Source organism: Ursus arctos, unplaced genomic scaffold, assembly GCF_023065955.2.
Source record: "Ursus arctos isolate Adak ecotype North America unplaced genomic scaffold, UrsArc2.0 scaffold_25, whole genome shotgun sequence".
In the NCBI taxonomy this organism is placed as follows: domain Eukaryota; kingdom Metazoa; phylum Chordata; class Mammalia; order Carnivora; family Ursidae; genus Ursus; species Ursus arctos.
In genome coordinates, this window is record NW_026622930.1 from 10,430,449 (window position 1) to 10,454,074 (window position 23,626).

Below are 23,626 nucleotides of genomic sequence, written 5' to 3' on the forward strand. Positions count from 1 at the left end.
CAGCTTGGGGGAGGCGCTGGAGCCGAAGCTCTAAATATGGGAGCGCTTGGCATCTGGCTGGTCTTTGAAGCCAGGGACTGGAGAGAGCTTCTGGGGAAAGAGTATGGAGAGAGACGGGGGCCGGGGGCCCGCAGCTGCAGGACCTCTGCCCCCACCACCCTCAGGTAAGAAGCTAAGGTAGGCCAGGTCAAGGCCAACTGCGACCACAGGACCTAAGAACACCGCATGCGCTTTTACTCCCATTTTTCTAGATGACAGCTTCCCTTTCCTCCTTTATTCCCCAAGAGATAGATTAAAGCTGATCCCTTACCCGGGTCACTGCCCGCCCCCCCGCCGGAGGTATGGGAACGGCAAGCTTCGTGGATGCCACACCCGTGGGCCGTGGCCACAGCCAGGGTTTGAAAAGAAAAAGAAAGAAACAATATTTAACCATCAAAGATACTTCACATTTTGAAAATCTTGATTCCTGTATTCTCTTTTAAAAATCAGCATCTTGAAATGCTGTGGAAAGGGAAGGCTGAGCCAGGCTCAGAATGGAGTTCCTTGAGGGGACAGGGAGAGTCTGGGGCGGTGTCGGGTCCGGGAGGGGAGGAGCTGAGAAGGTGGCCTTCGAGGGGGCAGGGGAGGAGGACAGGGTGCCTGGAGGACTAGAGATGGTTTCTCTTCTTGGCTTTGCTTGGTGGTCCCTTCCTTGCATTGCCCCCAGGAAACCTGCAGCAAGTACCCACTTCTCCTCACTGCAAATTGCCTGGGGTGGGGGGAGGGCAGTAGGGACCCCGAGTTAGGCTCCGGGTGCACTTGGCCCCAGGAGCCCCTCCCCTCTGGCTTAGCAGACCTCCATGCAACATAAGTACTACCAAAGCTCCACGTCCCCTATCAGAAACATGGAGCTGCGTGTGTTTCAGAAATCGGAATGCTTCTGATTTTGGAAAAGCAGTATCACGTATATATGGCAGACTTAACGGGGCCAGCAGCCGGCGCCCAGCGATGTCTCTGCAGGGAGATGTGTGGCCGTCACACTAAATGAGACCATATCCCATGGCAAGACCGTCAAGAACCCCACTTCCTCATCACCTAAAGGGTTAGGTTTCAACATATGAATTCTGGAAGGGGGCATTGGAGGGGCTCTCGCTTGCAATATATAAAAATACACGTAGGCCCTCTGTCTCAAAGGGTACATCAGAAATTGCTTACGGTAATGCTGGCCTCTGGGGAGGGGAATCGGGTCCCTGAGCTGATCCCTGGGCCTCCTTTCCTGTCACTGACCACTTTCTGGATGTCTCGAGAACCTTCGGGGTTATCGATCCTAATTTATAGCTCAGAAGATTCCCCAGCATGGGGGAAAGTGTGCTTCAGAAGAGCTTTTGAGACTTCACCCTGTTTGTATGAGGCGGTCCTCACCTCCGAGGCCCCATTAATGTCCCTGTCAAAGGAAGATGATGGGACGGTCGGTTATGGTGACCTGTCTGGCCACAGCTGTCAGGAAAAGGAAAGAGCAGGCAGCAGCCCCAGGGTTCTTGAGATGTTCCACGTCCATCGGGTTGTAGAACAATATGTCCAGGGAGCTCATGACTATAAGGAATTAAGGAGGGGAGAATTTTTCCTGTATGTGATATAAAAAGTTACTCCCTAATTTCTCCCTTATGGGGAATTTTACTTCCCTTTCTCATCACTCCTGGGGTCCAAGGTGGGCATGAAGCCAACTTTGGGCTCCTAGGTCTCCCCCCAGACTCTTTGGTTGAGTAAGTGCTGCCCTCTGCCCTCAAGAGGAGTAAGTAAGGGGCGGAAGGACGCTGGGAGTACGGCTAGGGACACCGTCATGGAGGCCGCGGGTCAGAGGTCACAGCATCTCCAGGCAATGTTAAAATCCGTTCTTCCAGCTGGACCAAGGTGCTTTGCCGGAAAAATCTGGTCTTTGACAGATTTGCAGTAGGATGTGGTAGAAGGATGGACTTTGGCCTCAGATTGTCCTGGAATGCTGGGTTCTCTGTTGACTTTTCCTCACAGAGCCTGTCCCCACTTCTCTAAATGGGGACAGTGACACCCACATCTCCTGATGGATCAGAAGACTTCAATCAGGTCGTATCCATGCAGGCAGTGTGGCTGAACGGATGCTTAGCAGGGTGGGGGGGCTGCTGTTAGTACCATTATATTCTTATTAAGCTCCTTGAAAATATTAAGATATATAAAGATATCCTCCATACCATTTTCTGAAACCTTAGGCAATTGCCTGTCTGCCAACAGGTGACAAAGAACCAACACTAATCGAGGCTCAGAAACAGGCCAGCAGGCCCAGGCCAGAGGTTTGGCGTTTTGCATGAACATGGGTGAGAGTGGCCTGACCGTGTAGGTGGCGATCGTCACTTCTTTTTACGATGGCAAAGATGTTCCAGGTTCGAATTATGGGATTTAATGCATCATGGCGTTTGGCGGACTGGGAACGTGTCAGAGAAGCCGTGCTCCAAAGTGCTTCCCATTTATCAAGGGAAAAGAAGAAAGAGGGGAGGACCATCCCTCCAGTTAGACACGGGGGGTTCCAGTGGCCTTCGAGAAGGGCCCCTCTGGGTGCGCCTTTCCCCTGGGAGAGACGATGAGGTTCAGCCGGGCGGGTCAGCAAGGAACACGCTCTGGTGGACGGTCCCTTCTTCCACCAGAGAAAACAAGGCAATTGAGCAGCTCCTGTTCCCAACTCCCCATTTTCTGTGTCACCCTTGCCAGCCCCCCAGGCCAAAGGCCACCGTTTCCTGGAAGAGCTGGTGGCCTGCCCCCTGCCCCTCCAGAGAGTCAATGGGCTCCTTGTTCTCAGATCGAGAATGAACTGGCCCAGTGGGTGGCAATGGCACACTGTCTCCTGTCTTGGCAGAGAGAAGTATGGGTGCCGTGGAAAATAAGGCATTCGGCTCTATTTGGACCCAGTTCCAGGCCGTTCTGCCGTGGAGACTCTGAGTAGCGGGAGGTCATCGTGGAGGCAACTGGCTCGGAATCCGAGGTTCCAGCTGGAAGGCCATCCAGCTTAACTCCTCGCGTCGCTGGCTGGGCTTGGCGAGGTGCACTCTGGGAGGCTGAGTCAGGTCTGCACTGCTGGCCGTGCCCCTGTGGGAGGCATCCGTCTCTGCAGCAAGTGTAAGAGCCAGGGAAGAGTCCTGGAGACCTTCCAGGCCCCCGGTTTTCAACCGGGAGCTTGTGTTCCCCGGGGAACATTTGGGCATCAGAGTTGGGAGAGGGCAGCTGCTGGCATCTAGGGGTGCAAGCCAGGGATGCGGCTAAACGTCCCGCAGAGCGCAGGGCGGCTGCCTGGGGCACAAGCCATCCAGCCCCGAATGTTGGTAGCAGCGAGGCTGAGGGACCCTAGGCCAAGGGTGGCACTTTCATTTGGCAGCTGGATGTTTGAGGTCCAGATTGATGAAGTGCTTGCAAAAGTTCAGAGGGTTTCCAAGACAATGCCAGAAGCCAGGTGGCGTGGCTCTGTAGAGTGAGCCGCGTGTCCAGAAAGAGAAGGAAATTCCCAGGCAGGAGCTGTTGCCAAGTCGGGACCTTCTGCCTGGTCTCAGCATGCCCCGTCCCTCAGGCAGGCCAGTGTCCCAGAAGTTGTCCATGGATCGTGGGGCCACGGGGTCTCTCGGCCGCAGACTTGGTCCCATTTCATGGCAATGCCACATCACTGATCAGCGGGGATGCCCCCCCACCCCCAGCCTTCTGCTTTGTTATCTGCTCAGAAAGGGTCCGTCTCCTCCCCAAGCCTTGTGGCAGTTAAACGAATGAGCGTGAGTGCCAAACATTAGCATCTGCCCCTGTACACTTGGGGACTGTCCCGGCTTTGGAACCTCTGACTCTTCACTTTTTTAGCAGTTCTGCCACCTTGCCTCTGGCCCTTAGGAGTCCTCAGTATCCTTACCTATGAAACGGTACCAATAATCCCCGCCTTGCCTATGTCTGCGGGAGGGGATATGAGAATAAAAGAATGTAAGAGGGGCGCCTGGGTGGTGCAGTCGGTCAAGGGTCCGACTCTAGGTTTCAGCTCAGGTCATGATATCAGGGTCAGGGGATCGAGCCCCGCGTTGTCTGGCTCCGTGCTGAGGCTGCTTGAGTCTCTCTCCCTCTGCCTCTGCCCCGCCCCTCCTCAAATATATAAATAAATCTTAAAAAAAAAAAAAAAAAGAATGTAAGAAGAAGGTGCTTTGGTGTTCAGAGAGGCATGAAATGACTCTTGCTGCCTGTTTGGAAAGGAAAGCAGAGCAGCTCACGTCTCATTGCCCTGGACCGGCGCCATCTCTAGAAACTTCCTGTGATGACGGAAATGATCTGTCAGTGATGTCCGATGTGGTAGCCATTAGCCACTTGTGGCTATTGGATTTTTAATTAATTTTGTTTTAATTAATTTAAATTTAAGTAGTCACATGTTCTCTATATATTATATGAGAGTGCAGCCATGGACCATTAGCATGGGGTTTTTTTTCCTCTTTAGTACTACGGGTTTTTTTACAAAGAGCAACAAAGCAGTACTGATTTTTCTCAGCTGTGTCACCAGCCCTTTGTGTTCACGACCTGGACAAAAGTCATTCAGAGCTTAAGCCAACAGGAGACTTTAAACAGGACTTAGTCTCTGTCTAGAGAACTAGCAAAGAGTGATTCTGGGAAGAAATCTGGAACATAGGAAGCTCGCGTGAATCTCGTTGGGGGGTGATGTTGTGTATCTGAAACTTCAAAAGGCAGGCCAGGATCTTTCCACACCTCGGCGACCTGATGTCTGGGGTTCCCGCCATGGAACCTGTTCTCAGAGCCAGAGACAAGGATTCTTAAAGGAAGTGTGGCCAGGGGAGCCTGGAGGGTGGGACAGGGAAGGGGAAGAAGCCACGTGAGAGTTCAGGCAGCCTGAGCCCGGTCCTGTGGGGGGGACTCTGGAGGATTCCGTAAGTCCTACCATGGCTCCCGGCCGGCAGCAGGGGGCCAGACTGTCCCCCCTTAATCCCTGTCCGTCACTGGGCCTGGACTCTCCGAGGTGTGGGGAAGTCAATTTCCAGGCTCCCTGCCTCATGCATATCCACTCCAGCACCCCGAGGGCAGTCTTCCAAAGAAAGTCAAAATGTAGCTGCATGTCTCCTGCACCCCAGCACAGGCGGGAAGCACCCCACCTTATAGGACGCACTTCCATAGCCAAGACTGAGTCGGGTGGCTGCAGAAACTGCTGTCTGAGTACCAAACAGATAGACGCCAGGGTGTCCCGGGAGGGATCGGGGGTGAGAGGAGGGGCCGGTGGTGCTCCCGGTGTGCTTCAGACTACCAGACGAGGGATGGGACGGGGCTGCCTGTCCTACCCTACAGCTAAGCTGAGGGTAAGCTTCTCATCAGACTGGGAGCCAGAAAGAGCCTTGGAGGCCGGCACCAAAGTGACGGGCCGTACCTGCCTTAGCAACCAGCCTGTTCCATTGTCGGGCAGTTAAAGAGCGCCGACAGTTCCCTGGGATGTCAGTCCTAAATCTGCCGAAATGTCATCGCCTCTGCCGTTGGGAGAACCACTGCGCGTTCTTGTGGTGACCCCCGGATGGTACTTGACACGTTACCGTGGTTGATTCTCCCCACCAATCTTCCAGGGAGTGGATGAGGGGCTTGTATCATTTCAGTGCTCTGTCCAGAGTCACTTGGCATGTGTGGTGTGCCCAAGGCAAGATCCAGACTCGGGTCTGTGTGTCCTCTTCTGTGCTTTTGCTGTGTCATCACACTGTCATTGTTAAAGTTCTCAGGCTGGACAGAGCCTGAGCCCCATGCCTAGAGACCTCCCACCAAGGCTTTGGTGTGACATTTGGAGCAAAGCGCCCATCTGAGAAATGATACAGAAGGACTGGGATGTGGACTTGCAAAATGGAAATTTGGGGTATCATTTCAGGATGCTCTCAGAGCACTCTGCTCAGCTGGTCTAACAATCTCAGGTTAAGATCACCCCAAGTTAGGTAGGGACAGACACACTCTTTCTGTCGAAGGCCAGATAGTAAACAGTTCAGGCTTTGCTGGCCGATTCTCTCTCCCAGGCAGCTACTCACCCTGGCGGATGCTGCCAGAAAGCAGCCATGACCATATATGAACAAATGGGTGTTCCAATAAAACTTTATTTAAAAAAAAAGGTAGTGGGCCAGGTTTGGCCTAGAGATCAGAGTTTGTCGACCACTGGTCCAAGTTGATCGTGAACCGCTGTTCAACGTGATTACAACTGTTCAGACATAGCAGATTCTATCTGATCGGCCTTCGTGAGGCCCCATCATGTATTAAGTGCCCTCTGGAAGGGAAGAAAGCAATTCAACATCTATTCGGTATCAACTAGGTACTGGGGCCCTGCTGAGCCTTTAATATATACTCTTGGGAGCATTTTCCCATCCCAAGGTCATGAGTCTCTCACAAACAAAGATAAGCTCATTGTTCCCGGTCAGCCAACGTTGGCTCCCATGTTCAGGGCATTATGGTGTTTTGCTATTTGGTTTCCTGCCGTTTGTACCTAAGGCACGTGCGCAACTGTCTCGGGGAGACAGGAAACAGTAGGCATTCGTCTGGCGATTACTGAATTAGCGTCCTACTCCAGGAGACTGTAAGCAGCATGAGGGCAGGGCCCCTGTCTGTTTTGCTGACCCTCATATCCCCGGTACCCAGCGCAGGGCGTGCGCGGCACAGAGTAGGCTCTTAGCAGATATGGGTGAATGACTTGATTAGCGCACGAACGAGGAGGGGTCAGGGCCAGGAGGGTGGGGGCCAGCCGTCACCCAGAGCTCTCCCGATGTGGCACCGTTCCGTCACTTCTGTGCTGTGCTGAAGCCGGGGGTGTAGACCTTCTGGGCAGCAGCACACCCGCAGTCCTGGGTGGGCACAGAAGGCTCGGAGCGGGGGGATCTGGGGAGGGTCCCCAGGGCAAGGAACAGAGAAAGGACGGATTGCAGCTACCGAGAGGGAGAAATGCTTTTGAGAAGTCCTGGCCTAAAGGAGCCTCACAAAGAGGGCTGTTTGGGCGAGGAACAAGGGGAGGCGTGTTCTGCAGTCATCAGCAGAAGCATAATTAATTGCACCAGGCAGCGGCCTGCTGTCCTCGGCTCCTGCCCGGGCCTCCGCCCAGATCTTTCCCTTGCATCAAGAAAAGCCACGGCTGCCCCCGCCATGGAGACTGAAACCCAATTCATAATTTTCCTTTCCTAATTAGGCACGGGAATGATGGAGACAATTATTAATAATGTATTGGGGTTTTTAATGCCCCCCTCGGGAGCCGGGCCTGAGAACGGTGTCCGTGATGGTAAGCAGCTACACCGCCACCACGCTGGGCACCGTGCCCAGGACACCAGGCGGGAATCAATCAATCAGAGAAGTGAGTGTCCCGTGGGGCTCGGGCAACAGGCTGGGAGTTGCAGACGGAAGGGCATGGAGCCCCTCACTGGGGCTCCGCCAGGGAGATCCCGGACACCAGCGGGGAGGCGGGGGGGAGGCTTGGGTGCCAGCCACCCGTGCCCCCTGCTCCTTCCCCTGCTGACCTAGGCGAACCCACATAGGACCTTTCCATTGGGCTCCCCCTCTCCCCCACCCTGTAGGGCTCAGCCTGAATATCACCTCCTCAAAAGGGCTTTCCTGATGCCCAGGGTGACACCGATGTTCCCTTTCCACACACGGCCTTGATCCCTCCACGCCACCCTGTCTCATTTTGTCCAAAGTGTATCTTTCCGGCACTTCGTAGTCGCGTCTGGATTTGCTCGCTTGTTTCTGTCTGTACGGCAGCCGCAGGTCGGCCCTGGAGCCAGATGTCTGGGTTCCGATCCCAGCTCCACCCCCTGCCCCAGTGAGGTCGGGCCCCTTCACCAGCCATCTCCCCCTCCTGGTCCAGCACTGCATTCAACCCCGGCTGCGCCCTCAGCCGCCTGGCTATGCGCTCCCTTCAGACACCGTGGGGACAACCGGCCTGCCCCCTGCCATCCCAGGCATGGGGTGAAGGTGCGTGGGGTGAAACGGCCGGCTCTGGACAGGCCCCACTTTGGGTTCCCTACCTCATTGGATGCCCAGCACCTCCCCCATCCTCGCTCAGCTGCTGACCTCACTGCCCGCTTCGCTGAGACAACGGAAACCATTGGAAGGAAGGAAACGGCCACTGACCCCACCTGTCACCCACCCGCACACACCTCTCTCCCCTTTCCTACGTATTGGGGGGCCCACCTGTGCACGGGGGCCCAGCCCCTCTCCTGGGTCACAGCCAGCATGCACCCATGTGCTCGCGCGTGCACACGCATATGCCATCCCCCATCTTACGATCCTTCCCTAGCCACCACTCCCCCCTGCCAGCTGTGGCTCCCTGTTCCTGCTCCCGTTTGCAGCAAAACTCCACCACCCAGCTGTGCATACTTGCTATGTCCATTTCCTCTCCCCACATTCTCTCCTAAATGGCCCCAATCAGCCTTCCTCCAGCACTCCCCCAAAACCGTGTCTGCGCTGGTCACGGTGACCGTTGTCCCCTCCGGTGGTTGGCTCTCAGCCCCATCGCGCTCGCCCGTCAGCTGCAGCGGACACAGCTGACTGCCTCCTCTTCCGTGTCCTTCCCTGACTTGGCCGCGGGACTCCACCTCGTCTGGCCCCCCTCCGCCCTCACTGGCCTCTCTTCCTGGCCTCCTCTCTCCTTGGTCTCTTCACATGGAGGCGCCTCAGGGCTCCAGCCTGACCCTCTCCTCGCTCTGCCTGTGCTCCCGCTCTGGATGATCTCCGGCCTGGGTGCTGACAGCTCCAGCTGCCCTCGCTTCTGAGCTCCGAATCTAGGTCCAGCTGCTTGCTCGCCGTCTCTCGGGGGGTGTGACGGGATTGCCAGACTTCGCTCCCCACCTGCACTCCCAGCAAGCCTGCCCAGCCCCGGCCTCCCCGTCATTGATGGCAGAGTCACCTGTAACTCTTCTCTGACTCTCATGCACACACATCCACACTTGCATGAACTTGACCTTCTAGATGTATCCAGAATCCACCCTTTTTCCCCACCTCCACTGCTGAGCACCATTGGAGCCACCATCGTCTGTCTTGGGCTATTGGCAATGACCCCTCCCCCCCAGCTTCCTATACTCCCTCCCCCCGCCCCCCCCCACAGACACACACACACACACACACACACACACACACACACAGTCTACTCTAAATATAGAGCGATTGAGCCAACGTGAAGTCAGGCCTGACCACCCCCTCTCCAGACCCACCAGTGGCACCTCATTTCTCAGTGTGAAAGCCGAAAGCTTTCTCATCTCCCCTGTCTTTCCCTTGCCTGCTTCATCCCGGTCACACAGGCCCCCTTGCTGCTCCGCAGGCATGCCACGTCCCCGCTGACCTCAGGGCCTTTGCTTTAGCTCTTCCCCCAGGCACCTGCGTGATGAACCCCCTTATCAGATCCCGGTCTTTGCTCACATGTTGCCCCTTGAAGCCACCATGGCTGCCCTAGTCCACATGGCAACCCATGCAGTCTGCACCCCAGCACCCTCAGCCCCCAAAGCTGCTCTGTTCAGGGGTGAAAAAGGACATGGCAGTGTCCATGAGGAAGCTGTGTCATTGGCCAGATCTGCATGGTGTGCCCGCCTCTGAACCAGTTAGGGGCAGAAGGACTGGACCACCCCTGAAAACCCACCTCGTGGGCTGGACACGCCTCCCCAAAGCCTGAGCCCTGCAGAGGGTGAGGGACCACAGAGGAACCTCTGGCCCGAGTGGGGGGGCGGAACTGGGAAGACATCACTGAGGGGGATTCTGTCCTGTACCCAAAGCCTGAGCCAGGTTCCCACGGGTGGAGAGGGAGTGGAAGCCACCCCCTCAAGCTGAAATGCATGTGCTCACTGCTTTTATCCGGCGCAGTTCCAAAGGAGAATTTTCTCTCTAGAAATGGGGGCTTATTTCAGCGGTTCACATAGAGTGCTAGGGTCTGATCTCGTATTTGCGGTTGTAAAGTCCGGCCAGACACCCTGGCCCCTTTGGGGTGGGAGCTGAGTGAGCGGCCCCACCCCCAAGCTGGCCCACAGGGGAGGGTGGGCGCCCCTGGCACAGGCCTCCCCGTGGATGCCCTGTGCCCGTGAATGGATGGCAGTGGGCTGAGTCGGCCCCTTGTGTTCCAGAAACAATGGGCTCTGTGTGGGGGCAAGGGGCGGGGGAGGAGGCTGTGCCACACCCCTCCTTCCACAGTGGGGCTGGGGACACCGAGGCAGAGGCAGGGAAAGGGCCATCAGCCAGGAAGGAACTTCTGAGAATCCGTGTCCTTCCGGGTCCCAGGGGCAGGGCTGAGGTGTGAGGACAAGTCTCCTCCGTTGCTCCCCTCCTCTGAGCCCCAGCCCCCTCCTTTAACCAAAGGGCCTATGAAACAGGTTCCGTTGCCGCACAGATGTTTTAGCAAAGCTCCTGGACCCCTCGCTGTCCTCACAAGCCCCATGAACCAGCCGTGTCTGGCATGAGCAGGCTGAGGCCGGGGCCAAGAGTGAACAGCTCGAAAATATTCTTTAGAACTTTGGCAACCCAAGGCGCACTCTTCCCAGACAGCTGGACAGTGTCCTCAAGACCCTTCCTGTGGGTGGGAGGACGTGGTCCAGAAAGGAGGCCGTCCCTTGGAGCGGGGCTGTGTGACCCCTGGGGCGGTGCCTCAGACACGACAGTGGCGCGTACCTGGCAATGTCACCAGGCCCAGGCCAGCTTCTGACCGGTTTCCCGCAGTCAAGGCTGAATGGGTCCTCTGGCTGGGAAGCGCCTTCGTGGGCATCGGCCCCTTGAAGGAAGCTGGGCGCCGCTCAGGGGGCCTCCACACGCCTGGATCCGTGGTCGTGACCCCACCGAGGGGCCGGGCGCTGGGCTGCCAGGAGCAGCAGGCAGAGGGGGGCTGCAGGCCGACCTCCTGCCCGCACAATCAAGGCCAACTCAGTGTGCTGCCATTTCAGTCAGGAAACAGCACAGGCAACCTTGGCGTGAGTCACCAGAGACTTTGAAAGTTGGGAGAGAAGCCTTCAAGAAATGAGGAGACTCGGGAGTGAGGGGCTGGCCGCTCCAGGTGGCCACACTCAGGGTCTAGAGCCCGAGCCTGGATAAATCCAGAGCCTTCTTCACAACAGATAAAATCACGTTAAAACAAAGGATGTGGCTCTAACCCCCTTCTAGGAACCATTGAAAAATACCTTGCAAAACCAAATTGTTTCCCCCCTGCTTGCTGTCCCTTTGGTCCATCCGTGCCCCTCTGGGGACCCTCCTGTCCGTCCGGCGTCTCCTGGGTACAGCCGGCCGGGGAGACGGAAGTGGCAGGTTCCCGGTCGCACATAAGTACATGCTGAGTAGGCCGTGAGTGCTGTCACAAGCACACCTGGGTTCGAATCTTGATTGTTCCGCTGACTGTGTGGCCTCAGTTTCCCCACTTACAAAAGAGGGTATCGGTGGGCTCCGTACCGCTGTGACTAGTTGTGTGCCTCGGACGGGCCTCAGCAGATGGTGGTTGCTAATTCTGGTACCCTCAAGATCCCTGCCTCTGCTGTCCCATCTGAGGGTCTCAAAGACCTGCGAGCAGTGATACAGGGAAGGCTCTGGTCCCAAGGAGCACCTGGGGGGGCCTGCCTGACGTCACACAGCTCCCCTGGGCCACCGGGCCGCCAGCCCACAGGAATCTCATAGGTTTGCTCAGGCTCCTTGATACGGTTCAGATGGGCACATTCACAGCCCCCCTGTCCACGCTGCATCTTTTCCAGACACATCCACAAGATGTGGGGGCATCTTGACCTCTTTTCCATCTCTTTTCTAGCACTTGCCACTCGCGTAATTATATATTCATTGGTGGATTTCCTAATACGCTGTTGGATCCCCGTCCCCTTGGCTTGCTCCCTCCCTGGACGCTCGGTTCCATGTCCCCAACGTCACCCCGTTGGCTGGGCCCTGCTGGCTTCTCCCTTCTGGGGCTGCTGTTTGCAAACTCTCGGACAGTAAGCTGGGGCAGCCAGAACGCCCCCTCCTTCGTTTCTTGTTCCTCAGAGACCCCCATCTTCCGTTGCCGTGAGATCCGCTATTTTGAAAACCGTCGTTATATGTGTTCGGTATGTTTTGTGGCTGTTTCGTGTGTGGGGAGGACAGCACATCTAGCCCTGTTACTGCATCTTAGCTGGAAGTGGAAGTCCCCAGTCTAAGCGTTTTGTTTGTTTAAAGATTTATTTATTTTAAAGAGAGAGCGCGAGCTGGGGCAGGGGCAGAGGAAGAGAGAGTCCCAAGCAGACTCCGCGCTGAATGGGGAGCCCGACGCGGGGCTCCACCCCACGACCCTGAGATCACGACCTGAGTCGAAACCAAGAGTCGGACGCCTGACTGAGCCACCCGGGAGCCCCCCAAATAGAAGTTTAAATGATGCATTTCTTGACTGGAAAGAAAGCAGCTCCTTTGATGGAGCGGAACTTGGCCCTGGTGGCTCTACATTGCACTCTCAGGTTGTCACTTTCATCATCTTTACGGATGTCGGGAGCGTTCAGTGAGTACAGCAGACAGCCTGACTGAGTCCCGGGAGAGACGGTGTCGCGACCCCTGAGAGGTCAGGACAGCTCCTGTCTTCTTGTCAGTGTTTGCAGAATCTTGGCCCCGAGCAGGGGGGTTGGGGAGGGGAGTGCCAGAGGAGGCCGAGCTCCGGCAGCCTCCCGTCTGGGACTTCACACCCTGCTTGCCTCCGCCTTCCCCATCTGACCACCTGCCTCTCACGGACATCGCCTTACCCCTGGATCCATAGCACCGAATGGCCTCCTCCCCTCAGCCGCAAAGGACCTTCACCCAGCACATCAGCAAATCTGCATGTCTCGTCTCGTCTTGGAGCCTGCTGGCTCCTTGAGCAAGTTGTCCAGGTCTCGGCCAACCTTAATGATTGGTGGGCAACTGGTAGCAGACCTGGTAAGGGCCCAGGTTCTATCGAATGCGTGTTTGTGCTCTCAGCTCCTAGCATGATGCCAGGTCACAGCAGGTGCTCAGCAAATGGCTGGTGGAAGGATGAACAAATGAATGGATGAATGAATGAATGAGCAGCTTCATGATGCCACCTTCTCCAATGTGCACCATCAGTCTGCTCACGTGCTAAGCTTATCATCTCTGCAAAGGAGCACTGGCCACACCAGTAGGAAGGACGTTCGAGCAAGAGCAGACCTGGCCTGCAGCCCAAAGCTTGGTGTCCCGACCCTGGCCCCTGGGAAGGGTGCTTCTTGATCCTGAGCGGCCCTGTTTGTCCTTTTTCTGAAATGATACTTACTGGGTTTCCTCCAGCTCCAACAGTCCCTGATCCTTCCTAATGCAAAAAGAATGACTAGAGCTAGGATAAATAAGGACGCATTCTTTGAACACAAGAGCTGTTTTCTTGGCAAAACCCAAGATTTATGCCCTGGACTAGATTCACAAATACCTCCCTCTTTTCAGATGCGTTAGCTTCTGGCCTTGAGTGGCTTCCTCACATGCGTGGGCTGAGCAGTACGCCGCTGAATAATATCGGGGCCCGAAGCAGAAGGACCCTCTCAAACCAGACTCCCTGCTTTCTAGACCAACTGTGTTTGAAAAAAGTAAGCAAGAAGGAAATCCCCACCTCATTACCACTGAATGTAAGGAACATCACAAGAGGCGCTCTGAAATTTAGTGTCAAACTCCGAATGGGGTTTAGGATCAACCCTTCTGTTTCCAGTTGAGGGGATGTCTCAACAAAGGCCCTGGTGGCGTTTTTGGAGGGACAGTTCGACCTGGTAGGAATATCCGGGTCACTGTCGTTTTCTGGAGCTCTTGGGCTCACTTACTGTGGCAACCAAAGACAGCCCCTGCCGCCATATTTCCAAGCGCCTTCTGGAGGGGGTCTGCCCCCAGCTGAGGACACACACTGGTGATGTGAGCCCCAGCCACCTGTGGGCCATTGGTGGGCAGGTGTGAGCGTCCCCTTGGGCTGCAGGCATGGCCCTTTGGGACTTGGCCCGGAAATGTTACAACCTGAGGTGGAATTGACAGAAACCAATATTGCTTCCCTTTGCAGTGCAAACCAGGAGGCAAGCCCTTTGGGGTAGGGACCCCATGTATCTGGTTGCATCTCAGACTGACCTGCAGTGACCACTGTAGGGAAGACGGGGCCTGGATCTGTGCTGGGTCACTCCAGGAAGACTCGGCTAAGCCGGGACACCCCAAAATGAGGAACTGGGCCGGGGGAGGCAGCCAGGCTTCTCGGGGGGGGGGGAGGGGAAGAGAGAGGATTATGTTTGATATCTCACCAAAAAAACAATGAGGAATCCTCTTGAATCTCCTTTCCCTTATTTTAGAGTTTATTCCTATTTTGAATTTCGTATTCTATATCTTTTCAGTGTTGGGGTTTCTAAAGGCCTGATCTCGCCTGGCTGAGAACAGCCCTGTGGCTGGGACATCCTCGTCCCGAGCATCTCTCAGGAAGCATTTCCGAATCTCCTTGGTTGTGCGGTGATCTGAGCCCCACCTCTGGGGACCTTGCATGTGTTAAAGGGGCTTTAGCACCTGCTCCGTGCAAAGCACATCATGGCTTCCTGCGTCTCTCCAACGATGCCACAATCCCGTAACAGTTCGGTAACCTATAACCACTCTGCTCTGCTGGTCCCTCTTTCCTTGTTCCCGGCAGGCGTATACGAGAGAAAAAGCACTTGGGAAAACAAGCATGGCAGCTCCTTGTAAATTACTCACATGTGCACTGGGTGTTATACGTAACTAATGAGTCATTGAACACTACCTCAGAAACTAACGATGTGCTAGACAGTGGCTAACTGAACATAATAAGAAAAGAAAAAAAGAAAAAGAAAAAAAAATAAAGTTACTGAACACACACAGGCTAGGACCCAGCGAACCCACTCCCAGATGTCTAGCCAAGAAAAACATGAAAACATGTCTAAATCACGTATGCAAATGCTTATAGCAACTCTATTCACAAAAGCCAAACGTGGCAACAGCTTAGAGTCCACAACAGGTGAACAGATAAACAAATTGTGGTTTATTCATAGAATGGAACACCTCTCAGCCATAAAAAAGCAGCAACGTGGATACATTTCAGAAACATTTTGCTACACAAAGGAGTAAAAAAAATACATACTGCCTGGTTCCATGTTCTGACTTTCAAGAACAAGTGAATCTAAGCTATGATTTTAGAAAGCAGAATAGTGGTGGCCTGCAGGGCGGGACTGACTTCAAGGAGGCACAGGGACACTTTCTGGGGTGATTGATGGAACTCTTCCATGTCATGAGAGAGGTGTGGCTTGGGCGGGTGAACGCATTTGTCAAAGCCGATCAGACCACACACTTCATACGGGTAAGCGTCACCACATGGGATTTACACCTGGATGATCATGACAACAACGTCCATAATGAGAATGACGACGGAGATGAAGCCACCCACGGTATCCTTGGGAAATCAGTCATATATTCCCCACGTGCTGTTGCGTCCCTGAAGGTGTCTATTATTAATTGGACACAGAACCTAGACCCCTTTTCTTATAGTCACAGGTCTTGAAGACCTGCCCAAAGCTAGTAGTGTCTGTCTATCTGTCAATCCATCCATCCCTCCCTCCCTCACCAGCCCCCTCTCTTGCCCTCCCTCCTTCTTCTCTCTTCTTCTTTCTCTCTTTTCTTCCACCCTCTCTCTCCCTCTCCCATTTCTCTTGCAATTCGGGACATTTCTTTCCAGTTGTGTCTGGACCTTTCGGAACCTCTGGGATGAGGCTGTGTGATGTCTTTGCTTTTCTCGGAAGAGCGAACCAGCTTTGCTGCCGGCCTCATCCACCCTGTGCTGCGGTCCACCCCACACAACTGGTGCCGGGGGGAGGACAGGTTCACCCCGGAGACTCCGTGGATTGAGTAATGACCAAGGGGCCTCATGGCACCCAGGGTCAGATGCTTTGTCAGTGACAGACTTTTCCGGATTTTGGCGACCCATGCAGAATGAGGTGGCTGTAGGTGCTCACCGCATGGGCCGAATCCAAGGAAGGAGAGAGCCTGCCTCTTAGAAGAAATCAGCTTACCACACTGACATTGATGGGCCTCCCTTTCTCTCCTTCTTCCCGCAGTGTGCCCCGTGAGCCCTGCTCCCCACCCCCACCCTCGGGGGAAGCGGATTTAATGCCTCAACTGAGAGAATGAGATGTTCTGTTATTTTTCATGGGAAATTAAACCTGACCCTGCTGTCAGTTAGCTCATGCCAAGGGAGGATGGATGGCCCGGGCCTCAGCGCTTAACCCCTGCTCGGAGCACGTGTCTGGCTGGGGGCCAGCCATGATGTCACCTGCCGCTGGGGTGGGGGTGGGGATGGCAGGACAGGTTCCCAAGAGCTTCCTCCTGGAGGGCGGAGGACTGATGATGGTGAGGCCACCGCTGGTGTCCCCCACAATGGTCCACCTCTGGCGCGGCCGGCACCTGCTCCTCGGGGGAGACTCAGCCTGTTACCGTGTCTTTCAGCCCCCAACTCTACCTCGTGCCCCACGGAGGAAAGCTGGTGGTCGGGGCTGGTCATCGTCATCGCGGTATGTTGCGCCTCCCTGGTGTTTCTCACTGTGCTTGTCATCATCTGCTACAAAGCCATCAAAAGGTGAGTGCTCACGGGGCTCTGAGCCCTGAGGGGGCCCCTCCTGGGCTGGGGGCCGCTCCGCCCACGCCTGTCATGTTTCTTTAACACAAAAATTGTTAAGCGTGTAATAAGCAGAAAGACTAATAGTAAATGCCCATCTATATATATAGTGACCCCCCCCCCCCCCGCCTCTGAAAGTAACAGGCCCTGTCTTTGGGAGGCTCACTCAAGGCGCCTAGGACCTAGGAGTACGGAAATAGTCCTTGCAAGGTTGGGGATGGAGCCACTGGAGGGAGGCGCCATGTTGGTTTGGCGCAGGAACTGGATTTTGGGGTCCTATCTACATTCAGACAGTAGTTCAAACTGTGGGACCAGGAAGAAATCACTGTAACCTCTTTGACCCTCAGTTTCCCTACTTGTAAAACGGGGAGGAAAGAATGACAACCGTATACTGTCGTGAGGCGTAGTGAGGTGCTTCTGTCCACAGTATGCGCTCCATGTATACTCCGCAGTGCCTGGCATACAGTAAGTGCTCGCCAAGTACTCCTTAGGCGTGCATTGTTTCGTTGGTTGCAGATAGAGGAGGGAGGGTGACTGAGGGAGCCAGGCTTCTCTGGGGGGAAGAGAGAGGTTGAGATGCCTCAGAGATTTTCGGGGAACGTGATCACAGCTGGGTCCTGGAGGATGAACAGGGGAGTCGTGAATGATCCAAACAGCAGGCTCGCTTTCACCAACGCTTGCGGTCCTTTCTGTAACTCTCAACCCACTTTGCCTTTCAAAAACGACCACCAGTCCCCACCCCCCTCATGGAGCTGGGATCTGCCACGGAGCGTGGCTGTGGGTGGGGTCTGAAGAGGTTTCAGCTGCATCGGGGCCCTAAGTCCAGTAGAATGGGCCATGTTGTGGATGCCCGCACCCCCCCCACCCCGATTTACAGCACAGCAGCTCTCCCTAGGTCCCCTGACCTCCAGGCTTCCCAGCCTCCAAAAAACGTCCCCCCTCTAACCTAGCTTCCCGGGACCTTGGGGGAAGGTAGAGTCAAAAGACAAAAATGTTGCAAAACACCTAAGGGTCCTAGGCATTGTTCAGATATTTCTTTTTTTTTTTTTTAAGATTTTATTTATTTATTTGACAGAGACAGAGACAGCCATCGAGAGAGGGAACACAAGCAGGGGGAGTGGGAGAGGAAGAAGCAGGCTCATAGCGGAGGAGCCTGACGTGGGGCTCGATCCCATAACGCTGGGATCACGCCCTGAGCCGAAGGCAGACGCTTAACCGCTGTGCCACCCAAGCGCCCCTGTTCATATATTTCTAATAAAGGTTTTGAAAATTCCCGAAGGCCCGAAGTTAGGGGGTCTCTATTAAGAACAATCGTAACACCTAAACTATTTCACTTTAGCTTTTCCATCGTTGTTCTATGTGATTTCACTTGAATAATTCAAAAGTAGAATGAGTAAAATATCAGGTTTAAAGTCTGATGACGAGTTCATGTTCAGGCACGGAAGCTGACGGGCCAGATCAAGTGGGACATCCTGGCAGGATGCGAGGGGGACAGGGTCCAGGTACAGCCGCTCCACGTGGATCGGCCACGCCCTGGGTATCTGCCTCCCGGCCAAGAGCCCCTTCTGCCGCCTGCTCTCATGCTGTCAGATAATGTCCAAAACCAATGACAAATCACAAGGGAGTAGCTGTGGCCCAGCTTCTCTTAAGCAAGTGCGGAGGGGAATGCTCCTGGCCCCCCAACATTCCTTCAGTTCATCTTTGTCACATCTTTTTCCAATCCGCTGTGTTTTACAGATGAGGAAACAGGGTCAAGGGGGTAAAGGGAACTGCCCAGGATGGCACAACCAGGGAGCCATGGACCCCGAATTTGAACCCAGAACCATGTGACTCCAAAGCCCAGCCCTGACTGCGGCTCCTTACCACTGAAGAGCAGACCTCAATATTCCTGTCTGCCCTTCCTCAACGGTGCCCGGGGACCTGGGGTGTGACTGTGCTCCTTTGAGTTTGGAAGGACAGATGGACAGAAAGGCCCCAAGGCTCCCAGACCCTGCAATTCAGGGGAAGGCCTGGCCTTGGAAACCAAAGAGGATGCGTTAGGAGACTCCCGGGGACACAGCCAGTCTGATTCCCAGGTGTTTTGCAGGCGCCTACTGTGTGCCTGGCCCTCAGACAGTGAAATCCAGGCCGTGCCCGTGGGCTGCTCATCTGACCGAAGGGCGGTGGGAGGCAGATGTGTGCACGACCACGACCACGTTACGAGGCAGGTGATGGTGAGGCTCTGGGAGGCTTGCTGGGAGCCTGTGTCGCTGAGGAGTCATGGCTAGCTCTGATCCGGATGATAAAGCATTTGAGCTAAGAGCCTGCGGCAATGGGGGGAGGGTTTTGAGAAGCCCAGCAGGGAGGCTTTCCACACAAAGCCACCTGTGTACGCAAAAGCCCCAGGACACTGGGAAGCTCCCGGACCACCATGGGAAATGAGGCTGGAGGAAGCTGAGTGTCTGACTGGGGAGGCGCGGGGGGGGGGGGGGTACTCTCGGTAGGCACAGGAAGCTACTGGAGGTTTGCCGGGAAGAGCATGCAAGACCCAGCAGTGGCAGTGCCAGAGAGGGGGCCACTGTCCCCTCCAGGACGCCCCTCCCACTGGCCCTCCCCTCGGAGAGAGGCAGCATTCTCAGGTCACTTCCAGAAGTCACTTCTGCCTTCCCTCTCTGCCCCAAGCTTCTGAAGAAACGTGCTGTCTGCTCCAGCGTCAGGAGGGCAAGAGGAGAACTAACTCACATTAATAGCTGACTGTGGCAGCGGTGCTGGGCTTTGCTTCAGTGGAGCTGGGGGTTTCCCAGGAAGGTCTGTGGGGGTGCCCCCTCGTCTCCCCTCAGAGCAGCCTGAGGGGCCTCCTTTCTGCCCTCTGTCCCCTACCACAGGCTCTGAGCTCTTGGTTCCTGGATCTGTCAGGGGCCTGGAAAGACACAGAACCCAGGCCACGTGGCTCAGTTGATCCCTTCCAGGGGCGTGGGCGTGGCTCCCTCCGGGAGTGTGGGTGGGGCTCCTTTCCAGGGGTGTGGGCGGAGCTATCTTCCAGAGCTGTGGGCGGAGCTCCTTCCAGGAATGTGGGCTGGACTCCTTCCAGGAGTGTGGGCGTGGCTCCCACCCAGAGGTGTGGGCGGGGCTTCCTCGAGGAGTTTGGGCGGGTCCTGGGAGCAAATGGGGGCTGGTGAAGTACTCCAGGACTAGTAGCAGTGGGGGCCCTTAGCGCCCCTAGGACCAGGACAAGCGGAGGAAATCGTGCCACAGAAACTAGAGAACCTAGAGAGCCCGAGACTCAAAAGAGGGGCCGCTTAGTAGGAACTATGGTTGGAACAGATGGAGATGAGCCCCAAAACAGGAAAGGAATGGGAGAAACACCCCAACCTCTCTCTACCCTCCCTCGTCTCCTGAGGGCGCGTCTCATTGGCTAAACCCAAGGAACAGGGGAGCCCAGGACTTGCAGTGGTAGGTGTCAGTCTGCCAAGGCAGAGGGCAGGGAGAGGACAGAACGGGTGAGTGGGGACAGAAATAGAAACCAGCACAGCCCCTGCTCTGCAACAGCCCCATGATCCACGTCCTTCTCTGTGCAAGCCCTGGGATATGGGAAGAAGACCCAGCCCTCCGCTCCTCCAGACCTCATCATCCAGCAAGGGCATCCCAGCCCACAAGGGCAGATAGTCAGTGACTGGAGGGGGCTCTGTTCAGGGTCAAGCAGAGGCAGAAATAGAGGCCAGCACTCCCAGAAGTGGCCTGGAAGGAGGCCTGTGTAGGAGAGCCTTAACCCCTTGGGGGAGGGGGGGGCAGCCCAAGTTATAGTCCTGTCGTGAGCAGATGGCCCCCACTGCTGCCCGGGCTGACCTCTGCTGGGGGCTGTAAGAGATAGCATCAGGCCAGCCAGCTGTCTGTCTGCATTTGTCTCCAGAGTCAATGGAGGATTTCTTGCTCACGGCCAATTCTTTTTGGTTAATAATTCATTTGAAACATGCCTCTTCTCTCAGGAAACAAAAGCATTTCATGTCACTGTAAAACCATTAAAAGAAAAATTCAGTGATAAACCCGGGTCTTTTTTTAACTCCCACAGCCTGGAGTCTTAGGGGAGGATTTCCAAGAGATCTTTGTGAATGGCCCCAAAACAGCCTTTGGGAACCAGATTGCTGGGAGGATGGTTCTAGAATCAGCTGGAGTAGGAAGGTGGTTCTGGAGACGCCAGCGTGGTTTGGCTTCTGGGGTGCAGGCCTCAGGGTCCACAGGCCTCCGCAGGAGTGGGAGGAGACCGGAGAGGTGCAGAAGTGGCACCCCGCAGGGCCCTCACTGGGTAGACCTTGGTGGGAGGTGGGGTCGAATCAGCACTTCCTACTCACAGACTTAGTGAATCAGACTGCATCCTGTGAGTCAACAAGTGCACCCAGAGTCCCAGCTCTAAGCTGGGTGACATGGTGCTCGGGGGTGGAGGGCTCCAAGGCGGGGAGCCCAAGGAGGGGCACCTCCCCCAGACCCAGGGCCCTGAGAGGTTTCTTGGAAGGGGGAGGGTGTTAATCAGACCAAGGGGCTCGGAAGGGGAGTTGCTCACAGCGGGACTAGCTTATGCACTGGCCCCCAGGTCCCCTGCCAATGATGCCAAACTCTGCCGGGTCCCAGCCGTGGGAGCCCACGCGGCTCACATTTCAGCGGTCCTTGCCATGAGCAGCTTCTTTTTCTGTATTTTTTTTTTAAAGATGCATTTATATATTTGAAAGAGAGAGCGGGGGGGGGGGCGGTTTGTGGAGCAGAGGGAGAGAGAGTCCCAACCAGACCCCGAGCTGAGCATGGAGCCTGAAGCGGGGCTAGATCCTAAGACCCTGAGATCATGACCTGAGCCAAAACCAAGAGTCGACGCTTAACTGGTTGAGCCCCTCAGGCGCCCCAGGCAGCTTTTTCATTCACAGCTGCAGGGTGACGGAGCCTCCTCTCAGGCCTCCTCCCCACCCCCAGACATGGCACGCACGGGGCCTCAGACAGCCTGGAGTTGTTCAAAGAACCCGGGACTGGGAGTCCAGACCTCTGAGCTCGGTTCCCAGCCACCCCACAGCTCAGCGGGTGTCGCTGCCCTCCCTGGGCCTGTTTCCTTACCTGTAAAACGAGGGTCCTTTAAGTCTCTGTCCAGCTCCTAAGTCTTTGTTTCCATCCCTAGATAGCTAGAGGACTGGCCACTAGGGCATGTCACTGCTCAGAGGTATAAATGCTGACGGAAGTGCTTGCCAAGGTCTAGGCCAGGTGGCAGGGCTCTGCTTGGCGCAGGGGCTCCCATCGTGGGTGCTCGGGCATAGTCCCCACCCTCGAGGCACACACCTCGTGGGGCGGGAAGGGGGAGGACACAGTGTTGATCAGACCACCCTCGGAAGCGGAGTATCTGAAGGGGCTGCCAAGCGGAGATAAAGGAAAGAAGACACAAGGAAAGAAGCTATTGGTCCAGGACGGGGTAGGGACCTCAAACAAGCAACGATCGGTGTGAGTCACCAAGACGAAGCGCCAGGGCGCAAGGTGCCCGCCGTCCAGGTAGGAGGGCCAGGCCTGAGCCCTGCCAGGCCAGCAGGAGGAAGTTCACAAGCCCCTGGACTCTCAGGGGTGAGACTCCTTGTGGGGGTGGGGGGGAATTGCATTTGCAGCTTCTCTGACAACCACACCGTTCCGTGCAGAGAACACTCGTGCTGCAGAGAAGGGATGCCCATCCCCTGCAGGCCCCCCTCCTCCAGTCACCCCCACACCCCAGGCACACGAAGAACACCTTTCCTCCTCCTCCGGCCGTCCGTGGCACGGGGCCTTCACCTTCTGTCATCGATTTGCCATTAAGCCACTTGACGGCCATCTCATTCTGATTTACAAGGTATTGGCGGACAGACAGCGAGAGGCCGCAGCGCAGTGTGGCTGAACCCGCAGACCATTGATCGCAGGCGGTGAGCAATCGCGCTGCTCCCGGGGAGTGAGCTCCCGTGCGCGTGCGCCCGAGGGGGCCAAGCACACACTGTCACTGGGCTCTGATGCTCCTCGGCCCGCAAATATTTGTGGAGCAACTACGGGTGCCAGGGATGTGGAGATACGCAAGACGAGCCCTCGACTCCTCACTGGCAGTGTAAGCAGAACAAATACACACACACACACACACACACACACACACACACACACACACACGCCGGGGTGGCTCAGACCGGTAGGCGTCTGTCTTCGGCTCAGGTCCTGACTCTGGAGTCTGGGGATCAAGCCCCGTGTCCCACTCCCTCCCGGCTGAGCAGAGAGTCTGCTTCTCCCCCTCCCTCCGCCCCAGCTTATTCTCTCTCTCTCTCTCTCTCTCAAATAAATCATTTTTTTAAAAAAGCTGTTAGCAAATAAATAAATAAGGTGCTTTAAAAACCTGAGTGCTATGAAGGAGGGGGACTATCCGAGAGAATTGGAGGAGAGAAAGAGAAGAGGTTGGAAGCAGGGTTGCTCCCTGCACCCCAAGAGTCAGGAGTGCTGTGCCTGCTTCGTACATCCACAACCCCCTTTTTAAATTTTTATCGAGGTAATACAGGCACATGGTTTAAAATGTCAAACGTGCCACAAGCCTGGTAAGAAAAACAGCAGCCCCCTGACTGTACCCGTCTCCCTGCAGCCACGTTCTTGAGAGACAACCGCTTCTGGGTGTCAGCTCTTCCGGTCTTTCTCTCCCTGCTCTAAGCGATGTGTATACGGCCTTGAGGATTTTCTTGCCGTTTCACGCATTATCTGTTGACTTTCTAAGGTGCAAGGCTCAGTGCCTTCCCAGGGCCCACAGAGGTACAGAATACCGCCCTGTCCCCATCCCCCACCTACAGGTGCCTCCCAGGTGGGGATCGCGACCAGAGTCCGCCTTAGCAGACAGCGTGCTGTCTGCGGCTCAGTCACCTCGCTGCCCTGAGCCAGCGACACCTCCTCTCAGTGCACGCTGCTACCTCAGGTGATCCATCCCGCGGGGCCGGGTTTGCCTGGAGCCTCTGTCCTCTCCGGGGCCGACAGGCAGATGGCAGCTGCCTGGGAACTTGCCACACGCAGCCCTCTCCCTTTCCCATC

At 55.7% G+C, this 23,626-nt stretch overlaps 1 protein-coding gene across 7 annotated transcripts in view; it reads left to right on the plus strand.

The window, feature by feature from the left end:
* The window catches only part of PRIMA1 (proline rich membrane anchor 1), a 61,983-nt gene that overhangs the window by 27,601 nt on the left and 10,756 nt on the right, over positions 1-23,626 (plus strand). For 2 of the 7 annotated variants that reach the window (XR_007190234.2, XM_026515406.4), the window contains exon 4: positions 16,426-16,555. Coding sequence is in view for 5 of the 7 variants with exons in the window: in XM_026515406.4 (XP_026371191.2) it covers positions 16,426-16,555 (130 nt within the window). In the remaining 2 variants the exon portion in view is untranslated. Of the gene's footprint in view, positions 1-16,425; positions 16,556-16,941; positions 17,643-17,669; positions 17,869-18,680; positions 19,056-23,626 lie in introns of those variants that run through there. The other 5 variants (XR_008961431.1, XM_057318590.1, XM_057318588.1 and 2 more) reach the window with 5 other exon arrangements.